We start from the raw sequence: 17,051 nt of genomic DNA, 5'->3' as shown, positions 1-17,051 counted from the left end.
GTACATTTCTTGTGTACATCAATATTTAGTCTTGTCTGCTTACTATCGCGTAAAAAATTATGTGATCCCTTGTGTACATTAGTATTTAGTCTTGTATGAACTGTCGGACTGAGATGTGTGGGGCACTTGGAATTGGGAATTCATCATTTTGAAAGAAAATTTTGTTTTCTTTCGTTAGTCAAGAAGTCCCATCAATTAAGGAAACAAATATCCTTATACCCAATCTAATACAGCTTCCTTACATCGTTTAAACAAACATTTATTATTGTTTTTTTTTTTTTTCTACTCTTGATAATACGGCATCAAATGTTTGTACAATTATGCTAATGTAGAGTAAATGTCAAACAAATCAAGCTGCAGGACGTATACGCATAGCGGCTTGCTTACGAGAAAGAGCACGCAAAGAGACTTAATTCGAGCAAATAACAATCAACGCACTGCACACTTGCTTGCCGCTATGGTTAGCACATATATATTTATTAAGAAATTCCAAGTAGAAACCATTTTTTCCCAACAAACCTCCTAACCAATTATCTACGCCAATCTTTTTCTCCAAGTTGAAATTTTGGACTGGACGCCGCAACTATGTATGGCTGGTCTATGGACTTTGGCGCTTTGCGCCCTAACATTGCTGACAACAGATATTAATTATGTCTTTGACAGCTTTTAATATGCCGTGAATATTATAGGAGTGTTTAATAAATAACTGTTAATTAATTAGGTTAGTGAGTTTGACTAGTTGATAATATTAGTTGATTACAGAAAAATGTTTGATAAATTAATTATTAGTTAATAGATGATTATATTCAAAATAGTTTTCTCAGATGAGCTCGGGCCTGCTCGACCGTCAGGATTTTTGGGTAAAAGCAGGATTGAACTCAACATGAACTCCGTCATAAGTGTTGATAAATAAATTGAATAGAAAGAAATTTAGATGATGTGATATTATGGAATACAAGTATCCAATTTTGTCGGTCAACGATGACCAAGATTTAGTAAAGCATAGTAATAAGCGCGTGGAACGATGGTGAACCGAAACGTGGAAGCCTTGATGCCTCTTAATAAAGTCAACCTGCTTTCCGGCTCCTATAATGGAGGATACTAAACAGCTGTGGGCCGTCCGACCCGTTGACCCAACCCGCTTTCCTGCTTTTCACGTGAAATTCGTTCTCTCTCTGTTCTATCTATTGCTTTGGCCGGTGAATTGAATTTGCCCGAAACATTCAACGGATTTGCTATATCGTTTTTTTTAATAAATAAATTATTTCAATTCATATCGGATATTTATTCTTCTTCCAAAAGGAAGAACCCCAACCCGACAGAATATTTGTACAAGGAATCCCTCACTTTGAGAGGTTACTTCCACACTGCCGCCGGTGAGACTTGATCCATGGTCATTATTCCAAAGTTTCACATTTATGACCAGTTAAACTGCCCATGCGGGTGGATATTTATTCTTAATTTGTCCGTTAAGTTACATTCACATTATATACTGCTGTTGAGCGTTGGCTGAATCGACCGAGTTCAGTCCAAGATAAAACACGACTTACCATTGAGAATGTGATTAAATGATTAATGTCCACTTATTTATCATCAATTAGTTTTAAGTAAGATATGACAACTATATAACTAAAGAACTCTATAATTAAATATGCTTGACTTACCACAATCACAAAATGGGTGATCTACTATGAGAGATGTCGTACTGCATGTATGCGTTAAATGTATTCATATGTTTAATTTGCATGTAGATTAGATGACAACAATTATGGGCGATGACAAAAACTTACAGATTCTGTGCTATATGCTCATCAATTCCTCAATAGTGTACGATCTATCATTTTTGTAGACAACATTATTGGTGTAGCGTTGTCACATTTGGTATAATTTGTATTTGTTTCTTTTCTCCAGTGTTATGAAAAAAAAAACATATATTCAATACATTTTCACCCAACCAATACAAATAATAACTATTTTGAGGGAATTGGAAACTATCTAAGGGTGTGTTTGGTTCGCACATAGGAATCGGAATCGGTATGAGTATCAAATACTTGGTAATGGTAATGGGTTTTGGTGAAAATATTTAACATGTTTGGTAGTAGGGTGAAATGGGAATGGTTACTAATAGTAGTGCTTGAGAATGAATAAGGGAATGAAACCCTTATTGTATTTGGGTATGAGTTTTTCAATTGATGGGGTATTCGAAACCCATAGTAGTGTTCTAAAAACCTATCAACCAAACAACAACAATCACTTTCATACCCATTCCTATGGGCAAAACCCACCAACCAAACACACCCTAAGTCTTTCCTCAACTCAATTTTTTCCCATTCATTTTTTACCTATAATATTCTTCAATGTAATGTAAAATTCCAACTTACCAAGAACCTTGTGGTCCATTGAAACTAAGTTGCTCCCCTATATGTGGGAGGTGATGAATTTGAGTTTTAGTGGAGGCGAATGTAATAGCTTGTGTATGTGGGTATCCCATTTCCTTATATAAAAAAATTCCAACTTACATTTATTTTAAAATTTAACTTGTTGTAATTAATGAAATTATTGTTTTGAATTCAAAGTGTGTATAGTTTATTTGCCAACTCTCCAAATGTATTAACATATTATAAAATAAATTAATGCCATATATATTAAGTCAATCTCCTTAATCAAATTGACGCATAAAATTAAATGCAAACAAAATTAATATTTTATTTAATGCATATTACTTTTAAATTTAAACTACATGTCATTTAACCAGTTTGGTTGGCGTGTCTGGCTGTGCACTTTTCTCCCTTAAGAAATGTCGGAATTTCAAACCCCATCTCGTATGAAAAACTTAACCTGGCCAGAACGGAAGCAAGAAAAAAAAAAAGACTAAATGCCATTTATTATTTTCTAAAATTTTAAATTTAATGCATAAATTTTATATTCATTGACATGTGTACTATTGACGCACTCTCTTACATCATCACTATTCTCCAACTCTATTTTACTTCCATTTCCCATGGATGACACAGATTCCTTTTGTTTTTAAATTGTGTAATTCTAATATACAATAATTATCATATTCATAGTATAACCCAACTCTACATATTTAATTTCATTGTCTAATATACACAAACACACCATGTAACTTGATTTTGTATGGACATGTCAAGGTAATGACAACCCTTTTGCTAATAACTTCCTAAAGAAGTTTTCCACCTTAGTAGTTGTAGCCATATTTGTTTCACAACCTTTATGGATAGTAGGTACCACTAACTTTCCTTTAGCTCATTGATTCAGTAGACACTATTTGAGAGAGAAGACTTAAATTTGGACCTTGACAACAACAATGTAAGATTATGTCCAAAGTAGCTAGATCCTTATACACACTGATATTTAGTCTTGCGCGGTGGCCACAAGTATCTTTTTGGATACTCAACAATCAAAAACTTAATTCTCAACAATAAACTTTAAATTTTGACTGCTTTTTTATGGTAAAAAATTATAAAGTTGAATCTTTTTTTTTTGTGTGTGTGTTTTTTTTAAAAGAATACACACACTACAATGTAGTGTACTAATTATATATATTTTGGTGATAAGAAATCTTGCAATAAACTCATGACCGTTAAACTAACTTGATCACCGATTTCAAGACCTTAAATGAGTAAGTTCGTTTACTGAAACTAATCTATAAGATTTTGGTCAGTATCTTTTTTCTTTTGTAATATTTTTACCTTTACATGATTTATGTTTTGACGTATAATTTAGAATTTTGGTTTTATAGCAAAAGGAAGAATTCTTTAAAAAAAAAAAAAAAAGAAAAAAAAACTCGAGTCCACTATTCCATTCACATTTGGTCATAAGTCATAGTCCAAAACCCATAATAATGCCGAGTCAATTGCACCTCTTTAAAATAGTGACCTTCAAGACTTCAAAGTTCAAACAAAGACCTTAATTAACCTGTTTCTGCTCGATCTCTCTCCCTCTCTGTGTCTCCGATCCATACATCCTTCTTGAAGACTGCATATGACACAGTAGTTCTCGATCTCAACAACGTAGAAAAGATCATAATCATATTGGATTGTTTCGCACGCCATGGACGGTTCACCATCTCATCATCATCACCTTCATCATCCGACAGTGATTCTCAACTCCCTCGACGATCCTACGTTGCCGCCGCCGCCGCCGCCTGCAGCGTCGTCGTTCCGTCCCGAGAAAAGGGTCGTTAACGAACTAGATTTCTTCAAGAGAGAGAATACTGATTTTGATTCCGCCATGGCCAACGAAGCGGCTCTGGTTAGTAAAGGGAATGGCCGTGTTGGAGATGAAGCCGTCAACCATCCCCCAGTACTCGATGTAATTAAGTTGAAACAACGTTATCAGATCATTCATCTCCTCTGAATCTCTGATTAATTCTCTTTTTCTCTACCCAGTGCAACTGTTGATGATGATGTTTTTATGTCTTTTGCTCTACAGACTGGCTTAGATCTTCTGGGTTCAAGCAAGAAGTCCATGGTCTTCCATGGCGCTTCGCCAGCAACAATGGAACATAAAGCAACAGTTGAAGAAGAAAGGAGTTTATATGTATGGTTATTACTACTTTTTCTGCCCCACTTTTCCTTTTATATCTCATTTTAGGGTAACTAACTTTTAATACATGCTAAGAAATTAAATTATAAATTATTAAGTTATTAAGTATTGTTCTCTCATTACTAATTTAATTTTTTCGTAATTAATATTTCTAAAATTTTATATTTTTTAAATTTTAAATTATATATTAGGAAACTATATCCATTAAATATTAGTTGCTCCTATAATTTTTTTAAAAAATATGTTAGGTTTTGAAACTTAATTTATTTAAAATTGTATTGACCGATCCTTAATTTAATTTATACATTTGTAGCATGAGAATTATATTCAAATAATCCATCTGATTCTCATGTTTGTATGTCTATTTTCAATGATTTGGAATGCTCTTTTAGCCTATCTGGATTGATAGATGTCATTTTTGTGAGAAAGTAAAGTCTACTTTTAATTTGCATGTCTGAATGGATAATTAATAATAATAATAATAATAATAATAATAATAATAATAATAATAATAATAATAATAATAAATAATGAAGAAAATGAAGAAAAAACCCAAAACTCCATTACCATTATTCTTGTTTGTTGAAGATTATGATGCAATATTTGATTTTTGTTTTTTAATATTTAATTTGACATTTCTTTTATTAATTTCAATTTTGATTTATATACTAAACAACGAAACTACTTTCACTAAAATTCATTTAAATTATTAAGTATTTGATTTTAATTCCTATTTGATTTCTATGTTTCAACCAAATGCCCATTTACTATATATTATTTCGAAGAATAGATAAATATTCAATATGTTTTTAAACATTGATCAAAGTTGAATTGTGCTGATTTTAACTTAAACGAAAAAGTTTAGACAATTATTATTTTTAATATTTTTGTGAATAGAGTCTAGAGGGATTATTTATAGTACAGTAATAAAATAAGTTTCAAATCGATCTTTAGCAGTATAGATTGAGTGATTGTTCATTACATAATTATGGTGCAGCTTACAGCTTTGAGGGAGGAGCTGGAAAGGATGAACTCGGAAAATCAACGTTTGAAATCAATGCTTAATCAAGTCCACGACAAATATAACGCTTTGAAGATGCACTATGCATACATCTTAGAACATCAACAGACCCTAAAACCTGAAATCCCCGAAGACGATAAGGTAGACATATGATGTTTTTAGTTTAAAATAAAGGAACATATTTTTTGGATTTTAATAATGGTTTTTGTTAATGTTCTTTAATTAATTTAGTCGGGTAAATTGGATCAGATGAACGATGGATTCGCAGAAGGAAATGAGAAGAAAAGAAAACTGAAAGATGATATGAAGGAAGAGCATTCGCATTCACATTCGTCGCCAGAAGGCGGCGCCGGCGCCGGCGCGTCACCGCCATGTCCGGAAGATAACACCAGAGAAGAAAGCCCCGACAAGGTACAACAAAAGCTTGCTGGCAGATCCAACGGTGAAAATTATTCTGATCATCTTCCAGCTGCCGCCGATCAACCCGCCCCGGCGGCCAAGAAGGCACGCGTCTCCGTCCGCATACCATGCGACACACCTTATGTAAGTTAGAATTAATCTGATGATGTTTTAATTAGTTATTAGTTCCAAAGATTTGTAGTTAATTAGAAGGTGAAATGCATGCATGGGTTTCAGTGTTCTGATGGATGCCAATGGAGAAAATATGGTCAAAAGATGTCAAAAGGAAACCCCTGCCCTCGAGCTTATTATCGTTGCACCATGACCTCTACTTGTCCCGTCCGCAAGCAGGTATATATAGTTACATTTTTCTCATAAGTTTTTTTTAAGTGACAGGAAACATACTTCTATTAAGTGAGAGAGGAATAAATTTTGTATTGTGGTCTTACAAAAGATATCTAGGTTGTTCATAATTTACAATTCGATCAAATCAAGAAATTAAATAAGCAACTCCTAATAAGAGTCAACTTATAACTGTTTGATTACTAAGTTAATAATTTGATCAGTTTGGTTGAATTCTCTTGAATTTTAATTTTACATAGTTGCACTTATAGATGGAGTTGGATTCTTAACTTGTTTGTTATAATTTTCACTTTAATTAATACAACACTGATAAAATGACAGATTCAAAGGTGTGCCGAAGACCGTTCGGTTATGATAGTTACCTACGAAGGTGAGCACAACCACCCACTGCCGCCGGCCGCCAGGCCAATGGCATCCACTACGTCGGCCGCCGCCACAATGCTGCTCTCAGGCGCCGCTCGGAGTGCGGACGGGCCGGGACGTCCGGTGAATCTCGATGTCCTCCCACCAAATTTCCTCCCAACAATATCAACTTTTGCATCAGTCCCTACCATCACCCTGGACCTCACCAACCCCATGGCTACACAGCAAACGCCGCCGCCGTTCCATTCCCCAAATCCTCCGCTTCCTCCCGGCATCGTAAGCGCTGCCGCGGCTGCACTGACGAGAAATCCTAGTTTTACGGCGGCTTTGGTTTCCGCCATCACCTCCATCATTGGCGGCAGCCATGCAGCAGCTCAGCCGCCGCCTAACAGTACTGATCTCAGTGACCAAGATGTTAAACCCTCTCCCAGCATGGAAAGCAACGTGCAAGCAAAAGTTTTATAGAAATATAACTAAGGTTATATACTCCCAGTCTATCTTCTTCTTGGAACTATACTGGATGTGTTTTGATCAATCTGAATGCATGCATGTACATTTTGTTATTATATTAGAATATTTGTTTTTTTTGGGGGTAATATATTAGAATATTTGTATTATGCTCATCATTATGAAAATCTGACATCTTATTAATTTTTAAATTTATTTAGTAAGATAAAATTTGATAGGAATTAAACCCACATCTACTTAGTGGAGTATTGGATGTGAGTTAGTTTAAAAAATGTTCGCCCATGACAAATAAGGTGGTGAAAATTATAAGAGTAGTGAATATATATAATTGTCTTAGACTCATATTGATCCATGCCCACCTCTATTACTATCGGTAAACAATAACATTTAAATAAGGTATACATGAATTGAATTATTTATAAAATCTCTGGAAATGAAACTAATTTAATGTAATTGAATTAATAGCACTGTTGTAAAAATCGGCCTAGGCGGTGTCTATGCGCTAGGCGCCCCTAGGCCGTTCCGCTTTCACTTCTAGGTGCCTAGGCGGTAAAATCGGTCAAAATCAACCGAAATCAGCCTAGGCGGTCAACTCCGCCGAGACGGTCAATTTCATCAGATTTTGATCGATTTCGTCTAATTTTGACCGATGTCGTCTGATCCAGCCGTCCTAGTTAGATACTTTGAATGTTTGGATGATTGAAGTATATGAGTATTTTATATTTGAGTATTTTTATTTTTTAATGTTGTTTTGATGTTATGACTTATTAATTATCATTATTTCATTTATTTGGATGTGTTATTTGATTGAATGTTGAAAACAGCCTCATTAAAATTGTCAAACTGCAAGTTTGTCACTATTTTTTTGGCGCCCGCCTAGCGCCGACTAGGCACTAGGCGCTGCCCGGGCGCCCGACTAGCGCCTAGCGCCTACTGCAACCATGATTAATAGGACTAACGTAATACCCATTCGGATATGATGTTAAAAATTTTCACAAGATTATAATCAATAGAGTTAATAACTAATATGGTATCCCGACTATGACGTAATTACAAATTTAATCCTCGACTATATCATTCTTACCCAATTAAGTCCTCAACTATGTAAAATGGGAAAGGAGGAAGAAAGCTTATAGAGTTACAATTTTGCCATCAATTTTAACAGTTAACAAATATATAAATTAACGATGATTAAATTGAATAAAGAATGAATAGTTGAGGACTTAATTCGGTATAGATGATAACCGAGGACCAATTAAATTGGTAAATACAACATAGTCAATGAAGTATTTCGGTTATTAACTCTAACCAATATTAATTAGTTTATAAGATTGAAAATTTTAAGCTCCGGCCAATAACTAAATAATCAACAACATTATGATGTGCAACCGTGTGCACCATGCAAGGTGCACACAGAATTGGACCGATAATTTTTATACTATAGATCCATACTTTCTACACTATAAATTCATAATTTCTATACTGTAAATTCATACTTTTTAAACTGTAGATTCATAATTTCTATATTATAGATTCATATGTAATTGCTATACTATAGAAAATTTCTAAATTGTATAGTTATCAAATTATGAACATATAGCTTAGTGATTTGTGAATACAGAGTTCAACAATTGGGAATATGAACATTGAAAATTATGAACATAGAACTGAATTTTGGATGGTGCACATGGTTGTACAACATAATTTGCTATCTTAAATATAATGTCCAACCCAATAGGCAACCTCGGCATTGGGCTAACTCATAGAAATAATGTCTTTGTTTTTTTATATCACAACAGGATGACTTAATTAAAGTCATTCACCAGCTAGCCCAAAACCTTTGGCTCAACCCCGTCAATTATTTTTGTGCAATGTATAGTATATTCATATTACTGACACCTTGCCTAATATAGCTTCGTTATTTGTCTTCAAAAATATTACTAACATATTTTTAGTCAAATTTAACACACAAGACTTTTTTAGTACAGAATATAATTTTTTTTTATTTATGTGTGATTGGTGGACTGATGTACTAGAGTTAATTACGTTTTATTCCGTGCACATCTTAAATAGTCGCTGCGAGTTTCCCTCTTAAACATAGTCTAGTAAAAGTTGAGCAAATTAGCACGCGAAAATATATTTTCGTATTGCTTTTTAGATAATTTTGTGTACCGAAGATTTAGAAAGATGTTAGGTGGTGTTGGGTAAAGGCCTAAAGAGCCAAATCTAGTATTGAAAAATGATGTTGGCTCCTAGACAAGTATAATAAAATAGTATTGTGTCTTCGATATTAGTTATACTTTTTAGTATAATAATAATAATAACTAGTCTAGAGTAGGTTACGACTTACGAATTCGAATCGCGCTGTAATGATCTAACTGGTGTTCATTGAGGACTTTTTCATTTTAATATTTATAAATTTCTTCACGCATTAATTGCTAAAATAAAGATACAAAGATATACTCATTAACTACTTAGCAATGAGTAAATTTGTAATTTAATATTTTAAATTTTCTACTGGTTGTTGGTACGTACCTCCCTCCTCTCTTAATTACCCAATGCTTTCACTACTTTCCCAACTTCAATTCTTTACCTAAACTGCCAAACTCCCTAACTAAATACTCCCTGCAGAAGGCAGACCAAAATACCAGCCAGCCAATCACTAAATGCATGCCTTCTCATGGCTTAATTACCTTGGACCCCAACACCCCTCCATTTTCACTCTTCCTTTAAAGCTCTGTACTCTGTAGTGACTATCCATTTTTCTTCATTCGTAATTTCGGTAGTGTTTTAGGTGAGTTGTTTCTCAACGAAACCTAACCGGTCGAGATTCAGCTAAATAATTAATTTTATTATTCTATGAGATACATATACCAATATAGTACACACACATATATATGATGGCTGGAGAAAATTAACTCGGGTGTCTGAATTAATTAACCAACCTGACTTATTATATCGTTTTCTGACGTACTATAATACTAGTTCCCTAACAACCTTCTCACAACCCTGAAATAGAGAATTGATGTGACATCCACTTCTCAGCCTTTGATTGATCTCGAGTCTCCCATCTACATCCTCCGAGTTCATGCCTAGCCAACCTGACCTCCCAACGCAGTTGACCCCAAGGTTAGCCCTTAGTCTGCATGTTTGCCTTGAGTTTGCGTCATGCCTTTTAAACTTAAAAGTTTGGATCGTGTCTAATATATTCATCATTACAGTAACATATAACAATGTTATAGTAAAATGTAATAAATTTGTGGATGTTATTAGCTTGATTTAAAAAAAAAAAAAAAAAAAGTCAATCAACTTTCATTTTATTTACCATTATTCATTTTTTTGTATTATAACTTAATGTTCTTATGGTGTAGAATTTTTGCATTTATATGGCATATACTCCCACCTAATTAAATAATAAATACTGGATCGGCTAATAATAAGCAATGTACTTAACTACTTATGTACAGCCTAATTGTAGCTGTAGTTAATATCCGCAGGGACTGCTTAACAATCTACTGCCGATGATATTAACACTCGATAATATATATATATGACATGTACAGAGTAGTTATTTACTTATTTATTTATTTACTCCAAGTTACAGTAACTGTCAGGTATTGCCGTTAGAAAATTTCTTACTTAGCGGTTTTTTTGGTGTCTTGCATTACCATATTTTACAATTTTTTTTAGTACTACTGATTCTGTTATAATATAATATCTGTTCATACATACTTTCTCAAACTGCTGAAACACAAAAGTCCATGTTTCCACTGAAGTTCGAACATGAACTCCTATTTGGGAGAGCCACATTTATGATTTCTTAATTTAGTTTGTATATTTGTTCAAAATGAGATTGTTTGTATATCTTTGATATATCAGGGTCACCTGGTGTACAAGTCACATAGAAAAGGTAAATTACAACTAGAAATTTTTATGAGACTTGAGAGTCACTGAAAATGAGTAAATATTTCTTTGGATAATAATGGAGTATATTTAATTTGGTATTAATAAATTAGCTGAACTTTAATATGTGACCGGCCGGCAAGGGAAGCCTTAATTGGCATCAATGTTTCCGCGCCGGCCGTACGGGTTTCAGAGTTGGATTTCTCAACGTCCCTGCTCTGTTGCTTAATTTATTTTGCCTTCTAACAATGAACAAACTGTAATTTGTCATTTAATCTATTACACTAATTATCAAACAAATCCATATTTCGGAGTTGTTCTGCATGAGTCCAATTATATTGAAACTCAATTAATCTAATCTTGTTCATGTGGGTGCAGATAATAATACAATATATTGATGTATAGAAATGTGTGTTGATTTGTGGTGAATACCTATCAGCAATAATAATTACTCTCTCAGTCTCATTTTATGTGTCGAGTTCGGTTAACAATGTGTCGATGCGGTATTGAATCATTGAATTTCGGTAGGTTGAAAAAGTATATATGAACCGATACATTTACCTTATTATGGTTATTTACCAGCTATGGAAACTTTACCCCGTACATATTTTCAAATAGCGACTACAAACTTTCTTGTGAATCAAAAAATATAAGTGCCCGAAAGATCCGAGTGACAATGAATTAGATTTTAAGTGCCTGACACTGGGTTGGTTGGGACCGAAAGATTCGAGTGACAGTGAATTAGATTTTAAGTGCCTGACTCATCAGCCCATTTAATTAATTATATGCTTGGAGTTATCAATTTGTGTGTCTCAACTCGACTTAAAGTTACTTTTCATATTGAGTGACACCCTAAAAGTTTCGATGCACCTAATAGTCACCCTAGTAAGAGCAAGTTAAATGATGATATGAGACATCAAATGCCACATATTGTGAACTGTGGTAGGAATCATGTGACGGAGGCTGTATATATATATAGTATGTGTTTTTTTGTTGTTGTTATAATTCGATTTTCACATTGTAAGTGCATGTGAAAATGTAAACGCTCAACTCATTCTGTTAATGCCATCACGCAAAGATCGCAAAACTAACTAAACACACAGTGGTTAGGTTTAATCACGCTTTAATCAGACGCAGGATTAGAGCTTAGCAAGCGCCGCCCGCAGTCGGCCATGGCTGTCCAGCCCTCTTTCCTTTATCCACGTGCTTCACCACCCACCCTTATTAAACCAAATACTAATATTAATAAAAGTAAACATAAAAATAGAAGTTGGACATATGGATAATTTTTTTTTATCCCTTGATGTGGTTGATTATTAATGCATTTGTGCTTTTCTTTCCAAAAAAAAAAAAAAAAAAGAAGAAGAAGAAGAAGAAGAAGGAAGTTGGACATTGGACATATGAATAAATTTATTTTTTTTTTGAATACTATCCTGTGATCTTTGTTCAAGGGGAGCCAGATGTGTCATCTAAGCACAAGATGACATATGGATAATTTAGAGTGCATACATATTATATCATTTTCTAGACATACTATAATACAAATGCAGAGAATTAAGAGCATCCTTAATAGCAAGTAAATAATATCAATTTTTTTGGCCAAAATAGGAGAGAGAAGGAAGAGGAAAAGGAAAAAAGAAGAAGAAAATATAGAAATAAATTGGTGTGAAACGCGTCCATCTAGTAGATATATGTAGTGTACGCGCCCACTTGACATTGCTGGTGTGCACAATACGCACTCTCTAGTTGTGTTTCTTCTTCTTATTTTTCTTCCCCTCACCTGCGGGTCCCACAAAAAATCATCATTTTGCAAACTCAATTTATTATCTCCAACCGTCTCACCCCTCAACCTAAGGTAAATATTGTTGTTGGGCATGCTTCAAGACACTAGTGTGCATGTGATGTGTGAATCCTTCAAAGAAAAATTGATTAAAAAGAGGTACGGATTTGACGTTGTTGTGGACACTAGTATACAAGCGTTGGAGGCTTATAGAATAATTGAAATATCATACAATTTACCTTCTCAACTAATTTTTAGAGTAGAAGTAGTGAGAGATTCTTAAGTCGTGCAAATTCAATTAACATAACACTCATAACATAAACTATTATTTTTATAAAAAAATTTATAACGTTGCATCCCTAAATGAAAAATGAAGGAATACATTAGCAATTCTTCATAAATTGTGTATGTGGTTAATTATTATTTTTTCCTTCTTTTATTATTTTCCCATTTGTTCTACGATCGTTGGTCACCCTCTCTGATAGTCCAAGAAGGCGATCGACCATAGTTGCATTCTCTGATGAGAATGCAACTTAGATGGTTGCTTATTTGCTTTGATGAAATCAGCAACTGTCGCAATTATCAGAGTATCATTAGAATTTGAGTGATTTGTTATCGTAGATCATTAATAGATTTTTGGACGTCAATACACCAAAATAACATGTTAATGAATTTAAGTGCATTTTTCAAAAGTTTAAAAATTAATTACACTTTCGTGTATTAGTTTGAGTGCCTATTTAACTATTTTTCCCATTTAAAAAAAAAAAAAAAAACTATTTTCCCCAAATTTTGATATACCCAAGACATTAAGGCTGGATTGAATGTTTGTACAAAAATAGTTGTACACCAAACCTCGGAGTACCAATAGGAGGAATAACGACGCGCATTAAAAATCCAGCTGTGCTTGAGCTATTTGTTTCGTCGCATATCTTAATTAGTACTGCCTGCCATTCAAAACCACTGACTATAAAACGTTCTCCACCTTATACCACTCCACAATCTCACTTCAACACCCACAACTACTAGTCATGGAGTGGAGTAGGGGCCCCATCATCGGCCGGGGCTCCTCCGCCACCGTCTTTCTCGCCGCCAAGGCCTCCTCCGGTGAGCCCTTCGCGGTTAAGTCCGCCGAGTTCTCCGATTCCGGTCTGCTGCAAAAAGAGAAGTCCATACTTTCTCAACTTGATTCTCCTCACGTAGTCAAGTACCTGGGATTTGACATTACGTGTGAGGAGAATAAGGTTGTGTACAACGTTTTCTTGGAATATGTTTCCGGTGGGACGCTCTGTGATCTGGTTAAGAAGCTGGGGAGTTGTTTGGATGAACCCATGATCCGATTCTTTGCTCGTCAGGTCTTGTTGGGGATAGATTATCTTCATTCGAAAGGCATTGCGCATTGTGATGTGAAGGGGCGGAATGTTTTGATCAGTGAAGACGGTGGTGCTGTTAAGATTGCTGATTTGGGGTGTGCGAAATTCTTGGGAAATGGAGAAGCTGCCGGTTGTGGATTTTCCGGCACGCCGGCTTTCATGGCGCCGGAGGTGGCGCGTGGGGAAGAGCAAGGATTTGCAGCTGATGTTTGGGCGTTTGGGTGCACGGTCATCGAAATGGCCACCGGCTCTGCGCCGTGGCCGGAGATGGACGACCCGGTTTCGACTCTTTACAGAATTGGTTATTCCGAGGATGCTGTGCCCGAATTTCCCGGCTGGCTTTCCGGCGACGCTAAGGATTTCTTGAGCAAGTGCTTAAACAGAAACGCCGAAGACCGGTGGACGGCGGCGGAGCTTCTTCACCACCCGTTTCTGCAATATCCGAATTCTAATCCCGAAAAAGTCGAAATTCTTTCGAGGAATTCTCCCACGAGTGTAATTGATCAAGGTTTTTGGGAATCGATTGAGCCGTCAAAATCTCCATCACCTATCCCGGCCTCTCCCATCGATCCTCCGGCGAATAGGATCGGACGGTTGATCGGATCATCAACCTTTCCCGATTGGGAAGACGAAGAAGGTTGGGTGAACGTAAGAGGAATGGATGAAGTAGTGGAAACTGTTAATTTGTCACCCATAGAAAAAACCGATAAAACTAAATTTCAAAATTATTGCAACCTTGATCAAGAAGATGAGTTAATGGAGGTGGAGCCATTTCTCTATCCAGAAGATTTGACCGGCAATGGGGGTTTTCTGTTTGATTGTTTTGCAGAGGAGATTAGCTTTAGTTCTAGGTTAGGTACAACAACAAATGTATCATTGTCACATGAGAATGTTAAACATCACTTACCACCCAAAATTCAAGATTTTGTGAAGAATATGATTAAAATTTCACATTTAATCAAAGTTTAATGGCTTAAGTTGTTGCTTCGAAGATAATAAATTTTTAGATTCTAATTCAGTTATAAAAACTGACTCATTAATGGAGGTATAGCTGCAACTAAGTACCATTTCAGAGTTTTTTATACACGATGTAGCCGGGCGAACCAACCCAGAGAAAGTGTTATTAAGATAGAAACAATCAGTTGATTTATGATACAAACACAAAACAAGCCATAAACAGAGGTTTCATGATTTATTCATTAGTGCAGTGGTAGCTTATTAATTAATGTAATTAATCATCTTTTGATGCTGTTTTGTCAATCTCTGTGCTGTTACGAGTGTGGATCTGTTTGGTTGCAGCCTCCAAATCCTTTCTCATCGTCTGTAGCTCTTTTATATAATAGTGAATCCTGTCTATCATCATCGCTAGGAATAGAGAAAATCCTGCATGCAATTGTATGTTATTTCAACAAGTCATACATTTTTAACATATAATATATAAATATAAATGTACAATTCAATTATCATTTTAGACTTTTAATTGAGATGGTAGTATTAAAGACTATGTTCCATGTGTTACTTGAAATCGTCATTTAAGGAGGCTTGAATCTTATATAATTAGGCATGGTATTCCAAGTATTAAATTTTAAATATTTAAAAGTGTCACTTAGAAAATAATACAAACGTCCTTATAGATCTTTTTACATGTCAACGGATATATAAACAATTAATTTTACCAAATATTTTTTAAGAAATCTCTAATACAATTCGTTTATCAAAACTGCTAACACAATATGCTAACTGCTAATTAATTTACTAACCGATAACTGCTAACAATTAATTACCAAACAAGCTCAGTATATGTACTGCAATACTCACAGTTATAGGATACTCGAATTTTATATAATCAGGTATGATACTCCGGTATTAAAATTTAAACATTTAAAATTGTCACCTAAGAGCGATGCTTCGAGAAGGTGATTAGCAAGAAGAAGGTGGTCAGTCTTTATCCGGGACATATTGTAGAAGATGGAGATCAACACCATGAATAAGGTTCCGCCAGCGGTTTTGGCAATGACAGGGCCTCTCCCTCGTTTGAACCTTCCCAACAGCATCACCAGTGGATTCCTCAGCGGCGTCTTGAAAAGCAGCAACAATAATATTGCCACTTCCGAGAACACCAGAGTATACAAAGGTTGAATCATAATTTTAATTTCTTCTGCAAGTTCAATCGAATGGTGAATTGATGTAGTACGTAAAAGGATTGTATTTAGGATATATGGCTATGAAATGTATGTTAATTGGTAGGGTGTCGCATGAAGAAAAGAACATCAAGCTAAGAGATTCTACGTGGGGAATATTATATTGCATGCACTTTGGGTTATGTATATAAATCCTTGCACTTTGGGCAAGGAATGGATTTCAACTTGTTTTCCTAAACAAAGTTATTTGGTAGGGTAGAATTTCCATTCGAATTCCATTTTTAGAGCGGAATAATCTTGGACCACTACTCTCAATATTACGGTCATCCCCTGCCACAAGTCGGCTTAAATCTAAACTAATTTGGTGTAGTTGTTATACAGCGGACCATGGTCTATACAATGCCGTGTGGATTATAATTGTCAAATGAAAATATAATAGAATTAAAATGATACTTTAATGTTATTATAATGAAACTAGTGTTTGTGAAAAATAAAACTAAAAAACAGAGTTCATTCAATAATGTATATTATTTTTAGTTTCATGATGCACTTGCCAACTTGGGTGTTCACCCCTACAAGGTTATAGAAATTCCATTTAAGATGTTGGCCCTGCTTGGTAAATGGCTGTTAGCTGATAGTTGATTGGGTTAATTAGAGGTTATAACTAGTTG

General features: G+C 34.9%; 3 protein-coding genes across 4 annotated transcripts; 2 read left to right on the top strand and 1 right to left on the bottom strand.

Moving 5' to 3' along the window:
- The first annotated feature begins 3,917 nt into the window (after window positions 1-3,917).
- On the top strand, window positions 3,918-7,279 carry LOC109178183 (WRKY transcription factor 42-like). Of its 2 annotated transcripts, none has more exons than XM_019327766.1 (6): window positions 3,918-4,338; window positions 4,459-4,566; window positions 5,570-5,734; window positions 5,843-6,136; window positions 6,230-6,343; window positions 6,677-7,279. In XM_019327766.1, exons 1-6 carry the CDS (start codon window positions 4,078-4,080, stop codon window positions 7,181-7,183), a joined length of 1,449 nt encoding a protein of 482 aa, XP_019183311.1. In that variant the 5' UTR covers window positions 3,918-4,077; the 3' UTR covers window positions 7,184-7,279. The 2 variants fall into 2 exon arrangements, with proteins under 2 accessions (XP_019183311.1, XP_019183310.1); XM_019327765.1 differs by having other exon boundaries at window positions 5,825-6,136.
- Window positions 7,280-13,770: 6,491 nt separating this feature from the next.
- Window positions 13,771-15,208, top strand: LOC109178040 (mitogen-activated protein kinase kinase kinase ANP1-like). Its single transcript, XM_019327536.1, has 2 exons — window positions 13,771-14,991; window positions 15,025-15,208. Exons 1-2 carry the CDS (start codon window positions 13,898-13,900, stop codon window positions 15,206-15,208), a joined length of 1,278 nt encoding a protein of 425 aa, XP_019183081.1. The 5' UTR covers window positions 13,771-13,897.
- Window positions 15,209-15,303: 95 nt separating this feature from the next.
- LOC109178110 lies at window positions 15,304-16,497 on the bottom strand. The gene is made up of 2 exons (XM_019327641.1): window positions 16,134-16,497; window positions 15,304-15,622 (listed from the first exon to the last, which is right to left on the bottom strand). The coding sequence occupies exons 1-2, from the start codon at window positions 16,381-16,383 to the stop codon at window positions 15,471-15,473; spliced, it is 402 nt and encodes a 133-aa protein (XP_019183186.1). The 5' UTR covers window positions 16,384-16,497; the 3' UTR covers window positions 15,304-15,470.
- Window positions 16,498-17,051: the final 554 nt, after the last annotated feature.

The sequence above is a fragment of the Ipomoea nil genome, unplaced genomic scaffold (genome assembly GCF_001879475.1).
Source record: "Ipomoea nil cultivar Tokyo-kokei standard unplaced genomic scaffold, Asagao_1.1 scaffold0813, whole genome shotgun sequence".
In the NCBI taxonomy this organism is placed as follows: domain Eukaryota; kingdom Viridiplantae; phylum Streptophyta; class Magnoliopsida; order Solanales; family Convolvulaceae; genus Ipomoea; species Ipomoea nil.
The sequence above is the reverse complement of the archived record's forward strand: the minus strand, read 5'-3'. Positions and strand labels throughout refer to the sequence as shown.

What these genes read in the sequence shown, in the direction of transcription:
- LOC109178183 (XM_019327765.1), top strand. Translation starts at nt 4,078, where the DNA reads ATGGACGGTTCACCATCTCATCATCATCACCTTCATCATCCGACAGTG. An exon ending in AAGAAGAAAGGAGTTTATAT is followed by an intron (nt 4,567 to 5,569) that starts GTATGGTTATTA and finishes ATTATGGTGCAG; the next exon opens with CTTACAGCTTTGAGGGAGGA. An exon ending in TACCATGCGACACACCTTAT is followed by an intron (nt 6,137 to 6,229) that starts GTAAGTTAGAAT and finishes CATGGGTTTCAG; the next exon opens with TGTTCTGATGGATGCCAATG.
- LOC109178040 (XM_019327536.1), top strand. Translation starts at nt 13,898, where the DNA reads ATGGAGTGGAGTAGGGGCCCCATCATCGGCCGGGGCTCCTCCGCCACC. An exon ending in AACCTTGATCAAGAAGATGA is followed by an intron (nt 14,992 to 15,024) that starts GTTAATGGAGGT and finishes TCTCTATCCAGA; the next exon opens with AGATTTGACCGGCAATGGGG.
- LOC109178110 (XM_019327641.1), bottom strand. Translation starts at nt 16,383, where the DNA reads ATGATTCAACCTTTGTATACTCTGGTGTTCTCGGAAGTGGCAATATTA. An exon ending in TCTCGAAGCATCGCTCTTAG is followed by an intron (nt 15,623 to 16,133) that starts GTGACAATTTTA and finishes AATTGCATGCAG; the next exon opens with GATTTTCTCTATTCCTAGCG.